The sequence below is a fragment of the Schistocerca serialis genome, chromosome 3 (assembly GCF_023864345.2).
Source record: "Schistocerca serialis cubense isolate TAMUIC-IGC-003099 chromosome 3, iqSchSeri2.2, whole genome shotgun sequence".
In the NCBI taxonomy this organism is placed as follows: domain Eukaryota; kingdom Metazoa; phylum Arthropoda; class Insecta; order Orthoptera; family Acrididae; genus Schistocerca; species Schistocerca serialis.
In genome coordinates, this window is record NC_064640.1 from 926,511,683 (window position 1) to 926,527,032 (window position 15,350).

The 15,350-nt window shown below is 43.6% G+C and overlaps 1 protein-coding gene across 1 annotated transcript; it reads right to left on the bottom strand.

The window, feature by feature from the left end:
* Positions 1-8,213: 8,213 nt before the first annotated feature.
* Positions 8,214-14,558, bottom strand: LOC126469619 (cuticle protein 19.8-like). The gene is made up of 2 exons (XM_050096740.1): positions 14,504-14,558; positions 8,214-8,686 (listed from the first exon to the last, which is right to left on the bottom strand). The coding sequence occupies exons 1-2, from the start codon at positions 14,516-14,518 to the stop codon at positions 8,336-8,338; spliced, it is 366 nt and encodes a 121-aa protein (XP_049952697.1). The 5' UTR covers positions 14,519-14,558; the 3' UTR covers positions 8,214-8,335.
* Positions 14,559-15,350: the final 792 nt, after the last annotated feature.

Genomic DNA, 15,350 nt, shown 5'->3' on the forward strand with positions numbered 1-15,350 from the left:
GTCCTCACGTTTGCTGAAACCTCCCTTGATTGTATTTGGTTTCATTACGTTGTCGGTATGCGTCACTGCTTAACAGAGATTATTACAAGTCGTACCTCAATTATGGCGTTGAAAGACACAGTCGCCGCACTATAGCATATGAGTCATCCGGAAATTTACTTTTAAAGTATATCTTACAGGTAGTTCTTGTAGTTACTCCGTGCTGTATTCTTATATCTCGAGCAATAGAGATGATTACTTGTAACTAGTTAAAATTAGATACGTACCGGTACTCCATTCCACATACATGCTTTCGCTGGCTGTTTGCTGTCAATAGCAGGTTTCGGACTACTTTACAGAGCGACTCAAAACTTGAAATTGCTAAATACCTCTCCTTATTACTTCCATATTACGCAGAAATCCGTGTTCGATTCCAGGTTCGACACAGTTTCAATTTCCTATTCATAGTCAACATGGTATATACACTCACGCTCATAAATTAAGGATAATAGCAGAATGTGGTGCCACACAACGTGGCACTACTCAAAACTGGCGCTAATAGCATAGGCACATAGGGAACACACACGACACAGATCTGTAAGTCCACCGTATCGGTGATAAGTTGAGAAAACCGTCCCGAAACACATGCGCTACAAAAAAATGGTTCAAATGGCTCTGAGCACTATGGGACTCAACTGCTGTGGTCATCAGTCCCCTAGAACTTAGAACTACTTAAGCCTAACTAACCTAAGGACATCACATACATCCATGCCCGAGGCAGGATTCGAACCTGCGACCGTAGCGATCGTGCGGTTCCAGACTGCAGCGCCTTTAACCGCTCGGCCACTCCGGCCGGCACATGCGCTACAAAACGCCACTGTTTCCTGCGTATGTACCCCGACATCAGTATGGGCTATGACCACCATGCACACCTACACAGGCCGCACAACGGGTTTGCATACTCTGGATCAGATGGTCGAACAGCTGCTGGGGTATAACCTCACATTCTTGCGCCAGTGCCTGTCGGAGCTCCTGAAGTGTCGTAGGGTTTCGAAGACGTGCAACGATACGTCGACCGAGGGCATCCCAGACGTGCTTGATGGGGTTTAGGTCTGGAGAACAGGTAGGCCACTCCATTCGCCTGATATCTTCTGTTTCAAGATACTCCTCCACGATGGCAGATCGGTGGGGCCGTGCGTTATCATTCATCAGGAGGAAGGTGGGACCCACTCCCGAAAAGGCGGACATACTGGTGCAAAATGACGTACCGATACACCTGCCGTGTTACAGTTCCTCTGTCAAAGACATGCACGGGTGTACGTGCACCAATCATAATTTCACTCCACATCATCAAATCACGACCTCCTTACAGGTCGCCTTCAAGGACATCAAGGGGTTGGTATCTAGTTTCTTGTTCACCCCAGATTGAAACCCGGCGAGAGTCACTGTTCAGATTATACCTGGACTCATCCGTGAACATAACCTGAGACCACTGTAACAATGACCATATACTGTGTTCTTGACATCAGGCTTTATGGGCTCTCCTGTGACCAGGGGTCAGTGGAATGCACCTTGCAGGTCTCCGGGCGAACAAACCATCTCTGTTCAGTCGCCTGTAGACTGTGTGTCTGGAGACAACTGTTCCAGTGGCTGTCCCGAGCAAGGCCACCTGCAGTACTCCGTGGCCGTCTGCGGGCACTGATTGTGGGATATCGGTCTTGTGGTGTTTTACACTGTGGACGTCCCGTACAGTAGCGCCTGGACGCGTTTATTGTCTGCTGGAATCGTTGCCATAATCTTGAAATCACACTTTGTGGTACACGGAGCGTCCGTACTACGATCTGCTGTGTTTGACCAGCCCCCAGTCGCCCTAGTATTCTACGCCTCATAGCGTCATCAATATGTGTTCTTTGAGCCATTTTTAACACAGAGTCACCATTAGCACGTCTGAAAACGTCTGCACACTTACTCGCTGCACCGTACTCTGACATGCACCAACACACCTCTGCGTATGTGGACTGCTGCCAGCACCACCGTGCGACGACCGCAGATCAGATGCACCGCGTGGACATACCCCGAGGTGATTTAAACCCGCATACCGCCCTCCAGAGCGTATTTTCACCATGTATCAGCATTATACTTAATTTATGAGCATGAGTATATTTCGTAAAAGGTCGAGAAAATACAATCTCTTCAACTTTTGATGTTCGGTCGTTTCGAATCTTGAACTGTTGTATTTCTTGCTATTGTGATTCAGACGGTTTCATTACCCTATAAGTAGCCGTGGACGTGCCGTGTAACACAAAGCTGATGCGGTCATTAACGTACAGCCGAAATGCTGACAGCAAAATATGCTTCTATTTTATTGCGCCCATAGATTTTCCTCTGCAAAATGAAAAAGAAAGCAGAAGAAATTTAACTACTTCCAAAATAAAGCTTCGGTAGTATTACAGATGCTTTACACACAAAAATAAAATCACTCACGAAATGAAGGAAGGAATCACGTAGCCTTGTGGACCACTTTGTGTAACAGTAATGGGATGAATCTCTCTCGGCATTTGTTACAAATCGTAGACTATTTGAAGACGTGAATGTTACTATCTTCAAGCATACTTCTTGAAACACGAGATAATTAAATCTCAATTTGGAACTGTTATAACTGCTAAGATTAATGAAATCGATGTATCACTTGCATTCAGTTAACCAAGGGCTCGCAAAGTTTTCGTTGCTTTCTTGTGGAATAAGTGAGCGTTTTCGAGATTTTACATTGTACAGTTATGCAATCACTCCCTTCGCCTCAAACTGTATTTCCTTTTTCTGCTGGTACGATGGGATCGTGTAAAATTTTTCGTACATTATCTACAAACTATTCCATAATTCCATTAGATAAATTATTTCTTTCCTGTGAAATGGCAAGCAAATCTATGTTGTAATATTACGCGCCATTAGAGTATCGTCATGTCGATTTTATTATTTGATAAAAGATACCATGTGCTAACTTAGATAGGAGCGGCGTGAACACTGTTACAAAATATTATCCGTAATATGTGCAATGGTATGAAAACACTTCTGGTTGGCCAACAAAGGCCTTAAAACTACTGTGAAAAAATAACTGACGGAGTTCCGAGACGGTGGAGGTTTTTCACATGTGGAATTACCAGCAATGTAAAACATGTATTGAGGTCAAAATTCAAAGGATGTCACGAGAAAGAGATTTGCGTTTAACATCCCGTCAACAACGACTTTATTAGAGATGGAGCTTAAACTCGGATTGTGGGAGGAAGGGGAAGGGGATCGGCTGTGCTTTTTCAAAGCCTGAAGCGATTTAGGGAAATCATCACGCAAAACCTAATTCAGGGTCTTCGAATACGAGTCCAGTGGGCTAACCACTGTGCCACCTCGCTCTGTTAAAGCCTGACAGTGAGAGGTAAGAGGGAAAATGAGTACTCTATACAAGATATTCACCTCTGTCGAAGTAACCAATGAACGCTCGCGACATCAGCTTCACTAGCTGTAAAAAGTAATGAGGGCCATACAGATGTGTTAACACGAACACTGTAACAAACAAACTTTTATTTACTAATGGTTTACCTTATGAATAAGACACCGAGGTCGAGAACTGCGCATAATTTCGAATGCTTATAAATATCATCGATTATCAAAAAATACTGTAAAAACGCTATTCATTTACAGTAGTAAGCTTGAAAGAAAAAAAATCGTGACAATAACCATAGACTTGGAGTAGGAAGATCAATTGCGAGCTTCTGAAAAATGTGAAAGAGAGCAAAATAGACAGCGTGATATCTAGTGTTGTAAAGCCCTTAGACAATAAGATTCAAGTAAGATGTTATAGCCAACTAATGTAATGTAATGATATACGCCAGCCGTGGTGGCCGAGCGGTTCTAGGCGCTACAGTCTGGAACCGCGTGCCCGCTACGGTCGCAGGTTCGAATCCTGCCTCGGGCATGGATGTGTGTGATGTCCTTAGGTTAGTTAGGTTTAAGTAGTTGTAAGTTCTAGGGGACTGATGACCTCAGAAGTTAAGTCCCATAGTGCTCAGAGCCATTAATGATGGACACCAAAATCTGAAACAGCCTCTTATGCTGATTGTATCGAAAGTGGCAGTGCTCCAATACTACAGATGTTTTGCAGATTGGTATGATTTTTATGTACGACCGACAGTCAAGGATTAGCAAGTTATTTTGCTACCTAACATAAGAAAAATTCTCTTCACGTAATATATTCAACTGTTCTAACCACACTTTTCAAATGTCACTTGCTCAGGTATACACATTTCTTCGAACCTATCTAAGGTTCTTATCCCCGGCAGACATCTGTACAGTGCCAGGAGACAAGTTCTTAGGGTGCAGTGAATAACTTCCAAGTCAGTATATCAAGGGATTGTCCGCCAATGTGAGGCCCTGTGAACTTTAGAAAACGTGAGAAGTACTGTCAAACTGAAAATCTGAGATAGCTCACCGTGAGACATGTTTGTGTATCTCAGTCGATAAGAACGTTGCCCATGAAAGGCACGGGTCTGGAATAAATTCCTGTTCGGGTGCATATTCTACCAGGAGGTTATATTAAGTTTTATACTCCACCGATAAGTGAAGATGCGTTCTGTGAATGTCAGTGTAACGGTAAACGAATACGCGAAGCCATACTTTCACAGTTGTTTGACTACGTCTCTTCGCTAGCAATGGTACTTCGCCACTCTCCAGGTGAACCCGTGGGCCCTAAGCAGACACTATCGCACATACTAATAGCAATGTCGACTGCTGTAAGGGCTGTTCGGTGATCGCGACCCTGAGCTTGCATAGGCCCCTCTTACATCTCTACACATATACCGTGCAAGTCACTGTACAGTCCACAACGGACGGTACATCATGCCAAAATCATAGGTTTTCTTTATACTCCATTCCTGTATTGAGCGAGGGAAAAGCGACCTTTCGTATGCCTGTGTGCGTTCCCTAAGGTCTCTTGTACTATACTCACGATCTTTACGCGTGATATACGGTGGTGACAGCATTTTGGTTGCACAGTCTTCTGTGCAGCCGCGGAACTAGGAGTTGGGTGGTGGCGAGCCCATAGCCTTTTACTCTGGGAAAAGTGTCCGGTACTCAATTCGACAGCAAACTGAGTGCACTTGTATCTGTCATGTAGGAGCTGAAAGTAAGAAAATTTACGGTCCAGTATTGCACCCGCCGGACCACAACGGACACTTTGCATATACAGCTTCTCTAAATGTACCCAACAGAATTTCGCGAGAACTATGTCGTCTTTCGAAGGATTGACATTTGAACATTTCTGTTACTCTATATGGACCGGTTACGACCCTAGCAGCCCGTCTGTGAATTCATCTACATCTACATTTATACTCCGCAAGCCACCCAACGGTGCGTGGCGGAGGGAACTTTACGTGCCCTGTCATTACCTCCCTTTTCTGTTCCAGTCGCGTATGGTCCGCGGGAAGAACGACTGCCGGAAAGCCTCCGTGCGCTCTCGAATATCTCTAATTTTACATTCGTAATCTCCTCGGGAAGTATAAGTAGGGGGAAGCAATATATTCGATACCTCATCCAGAAACGCATCTTCTCGAAACCTGGACAGCAAGCTACACCGCGATGCAGAGCGCCTCTCTTGCAGAGTTTGCCACTTGAGTTTGCTAAACATCTCCGTAACGCTGTCACGCTTACCAAATAACCCTGTGACGAAACGCCCCGCTCTTCTTTGGATTTTCTCTATTTCCTCTGTCAACTCGAACTGGTACGGATCCCACACTGATGAGCAATACTCAAGTACAGGTTGAACGAGTGTTTTGTAAGCCACCTCCTTTGTTGATGGACTATATTTTCTAAGGACTCTCCCAATGAATCTCAACCTGGCACCGGCCTTACCAACAATCAATTTTATATGATCACTCCACTTCAAATCGTTCCGCATACATACTCTAAGATATTTTACAGAAGTAACTGCTACCAGTGTTTGTTCTGCTATCATATAATCATACAATAAAGGATCCTTCTTTCTATGTATTTGCAATACATTACATTTGTCTATGTTAAGGGTCAGTTGCCACTCCGTGCACAAAGTGCCTATCCGCTGCAAATCTTCCTGCAATTCGCTACAATTTTCTAATTGTGCAATTTCTCTGGATACTACAGCATCATCCGCGAAAAGCCGTATGGAACTTCCGACACTATCTACTAGGTCATTTATATACAGGGTGAAAAGTATTTAAACCGACAAACTCTGGGAGGTTGTAGGGGACATCAAAACAAATATTTTTCCCTAATGTCATTTTTTCCTATGAGGAGTATTTAAACCGGTAGAGGAAGATTTATCTGGCGGCAAATTGTTTAAACCAACAAACACTTTTATATTTTATTAACACAACCCAATTTCAATTACAGTAGATTTTCAAAAATGCCTCCTTGACACATAAACAAAGGTTAAGCCGTCGGATGATGCTCTGTCTGGCACCGGCAAAACCCCAGGAGTATCCTGAATTGTTCCTGCTGCTGCTACTATCAGGGCAACCAGATCCTCTTCTGATGCAGCAGGAGTTGCCTAAAGAAGGTTGCGCATCTCTCCCCACACCAAAAAGTCCAGAGGGGACATATCTGGGGATTGAGCAGGCCGTGATACAGGACCACCTCTGCCAATCCACGTTTCTGGGAATCGTCGGTCCAGGAATCGACGCACACGACGACTGAAATGTGCCGGCGCCCCGTCATGTTGGAACCACATGTGTTGTTTTGTAGCGAGCGGTACGCCTTCCAGCAACTTCCTCAAATTGCAGCGTTCTTGCTGTGCGGCGGCGTCCCTATCCAGGTAATGTGATAAATGACCCGGTCTCACGCAGACGTTGGTACACAGCAGCGGAGGTCGTATGATGCGGGATACAGCGATTAAGGTACTGTTGTTGATAAACCCGCTGTACAGCTCGTCCGTTATGGTGTGCTACATAGTACTCACCAACCATATCGGTGTATTCACTCCAGGTGTATTGAACCATTAGTAAACAGAGACAATGCACTACTACACTGGTGGATAGCAGTTGCCTACAACTCTAACAACCGTAATACGGCCTCTAATAACTGAAGAGCGTAATATGACCTCCACTGGTTTAAATAATCCTCATAGGAGAAAATGACATTAGGGAAAAATATTTGTTTTGATGTCCGCTATGTTGTGTACATAGTTCCGCGTAGTCAGCGTGTACACAACTTTCCCACTAGAGCGCGCCCCGCTAAGCACAACAGCGCAGGTGCAGCGCTCGTCCGTCTCCGCACTACGAGATGGCGCTGCCTTAGAGATGGACCAAATTCTGCTTCCGCCGATCCGCGTATTAATATGTAACGCAGCCAATGAGATTGCTGCTAAAGTAGAACCTTTTCTCCTCGCAGAACACACTCGCGCAGTGATACCTGAATGTGTGAAGTATTATAATGAGTGTACAGACCTCCGATTAGTCAATCTGCATTTGTCTGCATTAGTCTGTACCAATCTGCATTAGTCTGTACCAGTCTGTAGTCAAGTTTCAGTCTGCGCCTAATAAGATTATCATATTCCTGTACATAGCCATGAAGATAAATGTGTAGACACTTTGTCAAGTGTCAGAGATATGTGAGAATAAGATTAATGTACCAAGACCAAAGGAACTTCAAATTGTCAACTGTAAATAGCATCCAGAATTAAGTTACGTAACATATGCTTTTTATTATTTTAATAAATGTGTGTGAAAATTAATCAAGTTCTGTTTAAAGTTGGTCACCGTCAATCTGCTACTCTAAGCGTGCAAGTGGCATTTCTATCGTCTGACCTAACGGCAGAAGATAAACACGCCACGATAAGACCACGAGACACATTGCTGACACTCCCCTACTTCGTTTGAGCGACAAGTCAAATAACCTGATGGTGTGTGTACCGAAGGTCTTACAGTACGCACACCACACCCTACAACCTCTCAGAGTTTGTCGGTTTAAATACTTTTCACCCTGTATATTTATAATTACCTCTATGCCTATGTCGTGCGTATTTAATAAGGACTCCGAACATTGGAACAGTACTCGAGGATTTGTCGCACTACCCTCAGGCATGCGACGTCCTTTGCAGACGAACTGTATTTTTCCAGAACTCTTCCAACAGATTCGAGTCTTTCATTCACTGTCAAAGCTACACGATTACTGTTTGTCATTAAAAAGGCAGAAAAACGCAATAAGTGATGCCGTTTCAGGAAATGAAAAACATTTTATTTTTCGGTATAACTAGAAACGGAATACAAAAAGAGTAATACAAAGGTGAGAAAGTAGTGAGACGTGGAATCCGTGGATCAGCGCGGGGCGGCAGAACTCAGACGACGGCCTTGACGAGGGGCGCGGCGGCGACGGCGGGCAAGTCGCGCTGCACGACCGCGTTGAAGCCGTTGACGGGGTCGGCGTAGTAGTTGACGGTGCGGCGCACGCCGTCGGGCTCGATGAGGCTGTAGCTGCCGCGCACGATGCCGCCCTCGCGCGCCTCCTCCTGCGCCTTGGCGTCGCCCGTCAGCGAGTCCTGCACCGTGTACGCGTACTGGTACTGCGGGTACGCGTCCGCGTAGTCGGCCGCCACCACGGCCGCGGCTGCAGGCGCCGCCACCAGAGGCGCTGCCGGCACCACGCCCGCCTGCGACGCGCCCGCCACCAGCACCACGCACAACACTGCCTGCAACACCACACACTCTCGGCTCAGTCGCACGCAAAGCACGTGCTACACCTCGGTTCGTACCGAGGAATGAGGTTACGAAGCACACTGTTTACAAAACTCTCGTGCGACCCATCGTAGAATACTGATCAGGTGTGTGGGACGCATACCGAACTGGATTAACAGAGGATATTGAGCGTATATAAAGAAGGCCAAATTTTTTTTTCCCCAAATTTTGTGAAACATACATAACCCACTATCTGACACTTTTGAGTGGGTGTATTAGGACTAACTAACTCTGCTATTAGTACTACGGAAGTGGTTTATTAATGCATGCACAGTATTTATTAAGCAACACTGTGCTATATATTAATGATCGGCCTCTTAGCCTCTCTGGAATCTTCCCAGAGAGTTTCCCGTCCCTAGCCACGTGGAGGCGGGCCGCTACTACAAGAAGAAACCACTCCATTTATACGACTCTTTTATTCCCCCCACCACCATACTGATGTAACTACAACTACTTGCTACTACAATTCAAAGACTTAAACAAACGTAATATTTACATATTTACAATTGGCATTAGACCTGAAGCGCATTTACCCTCTCCCAAGGTAGGCTCGCTGGGCCTCGCTTGAGATTTTATTCACCAATTTTGCGAAATTGCTAAACAATTCGCCATTTGTCAATACATCATTTATATTCCTTGTCTGCAGAAGCTGTCTCTCTCCTGTTCGTATATTGGACACTCAAACTCGGTGTGTTCTGGCGATCCTTCGTGGGCACCACAGTCACACTCCGGTGTTGGCCTTTTTCCCTATTTTATGCAGGTACGTGGGATAAGGACCGTGACCTGTAAGGAAGTGAACTAGGCCCTGTGAGGGCTTCATAATCTTGTTCTTTAGTCTTTCCCTTACTGTGGGTAGAAACCCGTGGACTCTACGGCCTGTACTGGACCCATCCCATTCGTCCTGCCAAATGTCAAGCACTTTTTCTCGGATGGATTTAACGCTTACCAGAGGACTGCGCATTATATTTTGCACCATGTCGATGTTCTGTTTGCGCAGCCAGTAGAAGGCTGCGTGCTGCCTTATTATCAGGTCTAGTGGACATAGACCCACAATTACCAACAGTGCATCTGTTGGACTTGTGTTGAATGCTTCAATGCATCTCAACAGAACGTTCCTCTGTATTCGCCTGACAGCAGCGGCAGGCCGCACCAGAGCTAATCTGTGGGCCCACACACTGGATGCGTGCCCTACTATTGGTGCCAATATACTGTTATGATAGATATTTATTGTTTTTGACGGCAAATGAAATCTTCTTTGTCCAGTTGATATTATCTTATTGAACAGAGCTAAGGACTTTGTCGTTATTTACTCAATATGAGGAATGAAACTCCAATTCTCATCTAGATATACTCCTAGGTAACGGGCATACCTCTGTCGCGACACTGCCTGGCCATTAATTCTGACTGTTGGGTCCCTATTTGACTTGCCTTTTAAGAGAATATATAGCGATTTTTGTGGTGCAATAGACATTTTAGTCTTCTCACACCAGTTTGTTAACAGTCCAATAGCCAGTCGTGATCGATCTTCGATCACATTGCGAGTGTCACCTTCCACTGGCTGCAACACGACACACCCCACAAAGAAGGACAGCACGATTGTCACAGGTTTTGTTGGCTCAATGCTGAGCATCTTTGAAATGCTGAAAAACCTGAACTAGCATACGCCAACTACCTCGCCAAAGCCTACTTACGAAGTTTCACGAGTCAGTATTCTGTAAACATTGTAGAGATATTCTTCACCCGCAGTGTATCGCTCCCGTAGGGACTGCCAAGACCAGACTAGGTTAATTACACCGTACATAGAGGCATTTAAAAAAAATATTTCTTTCCACGCATCATTTATGAATGCAACAGGGCCAGCCGCTGTGGCCGAGCGGTTCTAGGCGCTCCAGTCCGGAACCGCGCGACTGCTGCGGTCGCGGGTTCGAATCCTGCCTCGGGCATGGATGTGTGTGATCTCCTTACGTTAGATAGGTTTAAGTAGTTCTAAGTTTATAGGGGACTGATGACCTCAGATGTTAAGTCCCATAGTGCTCAGAGCCATTTGAACCAATGCAACTGAAAGAAACCCCAATAGTGGTACAATGGCAGGTATCCTTTCTGCACTTCAAAATGCTTTACACGCTATAAATGTAATAATGTAAAAGTATGAGACATATATGTTGTGAAATTAGAACATTTACCAGCATGATTCATAGAATGTGCCGCGCGGGATTAGCCGAGCGGTCTAAGGGCGCTGCAGTCATGGACTGTGCGGCTGCTCCCGGCGGAGGTTCGAGTCCTCCCTCAGGCATGTGTGTGTGTGTTTGTCCTTAGGATAATTTAGGTGAAGTAGTGTGTAAGCTTAGGGTCTGATGACCTTAGCAGTTGAGTACCATAAGATTTCACACACATTTGAACATTTCAACATCGTAGAATGTATTCGATCTTCGTCTGTCCTTCCTGTAGGATGCTGTGCCTTTCATGTTGCAAGGTGACGCGATGAATCGCGTGATCTGCTGTTTGGCGTGAGTCCATCTACCGAGCACGCCTAAAACTAGGGTGCTTAGCATTTGACTAGGAAGCCTAAGTCAATTATTGTACAACTGAATAGTTCTGCCAGACACTTGTTTCATGTTACCTCGAAGGAATTAGCGAGGAATGCTTCGAGGAAGGCTCAGAGAAGTTTCAACTGGATAATCGTATGAGGATTTGACCCCCAATCCTCCCCTACGCGAGTGCTGTGTCGTAAGCATTGTATGTCTGGTGAAATTACTGAAAACTTGTTTTATGCTGTCAAAGGTAGCATTATTCACATAGCCATTAAGAGTGCTAAAACGTACAAAAAATTGTTAAGATTGAATGCACAGCAGCCATCAACCTCGAGGTTGGCTAAATATTGCATTACTTCACATGCCATTACCCACACTGAAGCGAAACACTAAAACGTTTTAATACGTTTTTGTGGATATAGAAGGTGAGGTAACTCCGCTGTTTAAACAAGTTTCTAGGCTCAAAATAAGATTTAGTGACTTCACGTTCACGGTCGCTGCGGAAGCTGACAGTTCGAGTCATGCACAGCGCTTTCATGCAAGATCCTGGTGGAATTTGTAGGGTTGGAGGTTTCAGTTACACATCTCTTCAACCTCTAGGGAAATTGAGTAAGAGAAATACTTCAACTGGAGAAGAGTAGGTGAATTAAGCAGTGATGGCTTGTCGAAGCAACCACTCGGTATTTGCTGCCCCTGTGACACGAGTTCAGTGCCTCAAACAACGCAGGAAGTCGCTCTTTGATTCTTCAAATTTATATGCCATTATATTATTCACCTGACTTGTCAGCGTTGTACCAAATAGTAGCAGTGCTGTTGCTGACTACAATCAATGTTTGTACAGCGTTGTGTAATGATCGGCTTGTTTTCACAGATAAAAGGGAGTGAGAGAGGAAAGGAAGTGCTGTTAGTTGCTTTACTTCTCTCAAAGAACATAACCTAGATTACCTGATCCAACCGGAGACATGAATGCGATCAGCTGTGCACTGTGCCTAAATTCAGAAGGACACTGAGAAGGTATTTCTGACTTATTCCTGAAATTGGTTCACATTCTACACATCGGGAACTATACACTATATTATCGCTCCTTATCTACAAATTTCTGCTAATTAATTGTTCTACCACCACTTAAATTCTAATTAGTATCGCCTCCATCGAGCGCCATATTGTCTTCGGGCACTGGATACAGTATAGTGAAATTATACAGAACATTTTCGGTCTACGATACATAAAACGTTTTCAGTCTTTTTGTGTTCTGTGTGACATAATTTGTGGACTTAGTCAAAACTTTCAGCCTTCAGTGGACACCAGAAAGTAGTCGGAAAACTATGCCTCGTCTGAGTTATTCGTAGAGAAGCAGCGTACTGACAGCCACAATTCACCCATCATTTGGCATATAGGAAGTCGTGTAGGAAATAGGTACCGCTTTCGCTAATAATCGTTGTGGGAAACAATAAAATTGTACATTGGTACAGATCAGTCTTGGGGTTTTGTCTGGTCAGTTTACAAATCGTAACAAAGTGAGAAAGTTGTCAGATTTAGATCGGCTTCTAGAAGGTTTGTCCTACAGATGAATATCAAAGATATACACCTTATGGATAATGTACAAGTTTTTCCCCGACTGACAGTCTGATTCATTGCCAAGAAAGATGGTTAAGCACATTCGTAACAAAAAATTTTTCAAACAAGGATGTCTGTTTTCTATCTTTAGGCGAAAAGTATGAACAGAGAATGGATTCCTTACGGCATATGGAAAACTGATTTACGACTAAAAATGTGTTTACTGAATCTCGATGCGAAGATGTATGAGTAAATTGGTGACTATCTCTTCAGAACTGTGGTTTCTAAAGAATACTTCCATCATTCAGATTAAAAGATACAAATGATAACTGTGGTAGTGTTATCTGACTAACTATGTGAAACCGCCCCCTCTTCCAACTCCTTTTACGTCTGTTATGTTTATATAACACTCATATTTAATTTTCTCCCTTTTGCAATCACGATTGCTCTATCAAAGACGATTTTTACGTTGAGAGTTTTGCAAAACACTTTATACGTGCAATATCATTTTGAACGTAGATCATTATCTTTGTCGACGGTAAGTATTGTCTGACGATGGCCTTTTATGCCGGAAACCAGGACAAAAGATAAATGATCAGCGTAGAGCATCCACAGTTCGTATTTTCAGGCAGGGAAAGTAGATTCGATTAACGTGACGAAGAGGACTAGCTCATTTGTCGAAATATTGTGCAGAGAAATTAAATCACCAGACCTGCTTAACACTCAGAAATATATTTACATGGTTTTGTTTGTGATAGACTGATGGTTGGTAATTACTGTTGTGTCGACTTGAAGTAGAAGCTCAAGTGAAGGATACCGCCAGATAATTATCAGGGGATAAATCTTGACTCGTTGACTTTATGTACCCAGACATGCTTTTTGTAAATACCTCTTCCTTGTACCGCTCACGTCTGACTGATTCGACTGGTATTCATAAAATGTCAGCGATATTCATCACTGTCATCGTCGATGAAAGTGAATAACGACTTTTAAAATACCTTTCTCCGAAGCCCAAACATATAAACAACAGGAAGAGACTGATGGATACAAGCAGAATTTGTCTAGTTTTTAATTATCTTAAGATTATAACAGGGGCATTAATCTGCTTTTAAGTGCATGTTCCTCGCAGAAGGTTTACGATCGATTGCAGCCCGTTAACAATTCAACAGTACAATGCTGAGAATACTCTTATATACAGAAGAAACATCAGTATACATGCCACCTGAAAGGAGATCGTTTTAATATACACAATAAAAAGTAATAAACAACATAGTAAAATTTCTGCCAGATTTGTCATGCAGTATCACGCTAAAAGTTCAGATAAGAAACTACGCTAAGGCACAAAGCTGTCTTGTAGTTGCAATTTTAGAAACACAATCCCTGATATTATAAATAAAATAATTTACTTTTATACGCACTATCATTTCAATTCTGTTATTAACATGAGTGATGAGCGCAATATGAGCCGAATAGGACGAATGCAATGTCGCTAAGTAGCTTCCTTTTAATATTCCGTTGAATACGATTATCCTCGAGGACTTGAATCATGTAATTGAGTCCAGTACTTCAAAATTTTGCTACGGACTCCACTAAATGACCGAAATCACGAGTTCTTAAAAACAGGAAAAAATTACTCCTTACGAACTAAAAACCGAAATGTACGCACTCGCATACAACACTTACTCGCAGGAGTTCCATTGTAGTGAGTGGTCGGTGTAAAGCGACTGAGGCTGAAGAAGGCTCGAGGAGTCTGATGAAAGTGTGGCCGGTGGGTCGGCTTTTATAGCGGAGTCCCCACCACGGCCGGGGGACATCTTCAACAGCAACACGTACGCCTCACAACGCAACGCACCGTTACTGCAACCTGCCCAAACACGCCATCGGGATCCTCCAAATACGAATCGGAGACAGTGAACGCTTCTTCAACTCAGAGTTCACAGTCTCGGCATTAGTTGTGTGGCAGAAAACATCCCGTTCCTCGGAAGTGGCTTCGGTTTCAGTATCATCAATTTGTAATAGATACGATTCGCTAACTGTGGAACAGAGATCCTTAAAACAAAACCTACCATCTGTGTGTTGTCAGTAACTTTTAAACACTTTAACATTTATTTAATACGGAAGATAGTTCGTATAGGTTAAATATCTATTTTTTAGATTGCAAACGGAAATGCATATACGAGAAGTAAGCAGTAGAGTCACTTATTTATACGAATTTTGTTGTTATGTAGCGTGCGGAAATTGTAACATGCTGCTCCTTGTTTTTGGTTTTCTTAAAATCGCAATAATTAAATTGCATTAAAAATAGAAACAAGTACCATTCCAGAAATGTGGTCGATTTTTTTAACATTTTCAATGTAATAGGAACAGAGATTTCTTATTCGTTAAGAGAGATATAACGTACGATGAAACCACTAAACCACGATGAAACATCTCCATGTCAGAGACCAAATACATTGAAAGTATTTGACACTTAATACATAATCTGTCATTTTTTTCCAAAGAGAAATTTACTGCGGATCCGTAACTGATA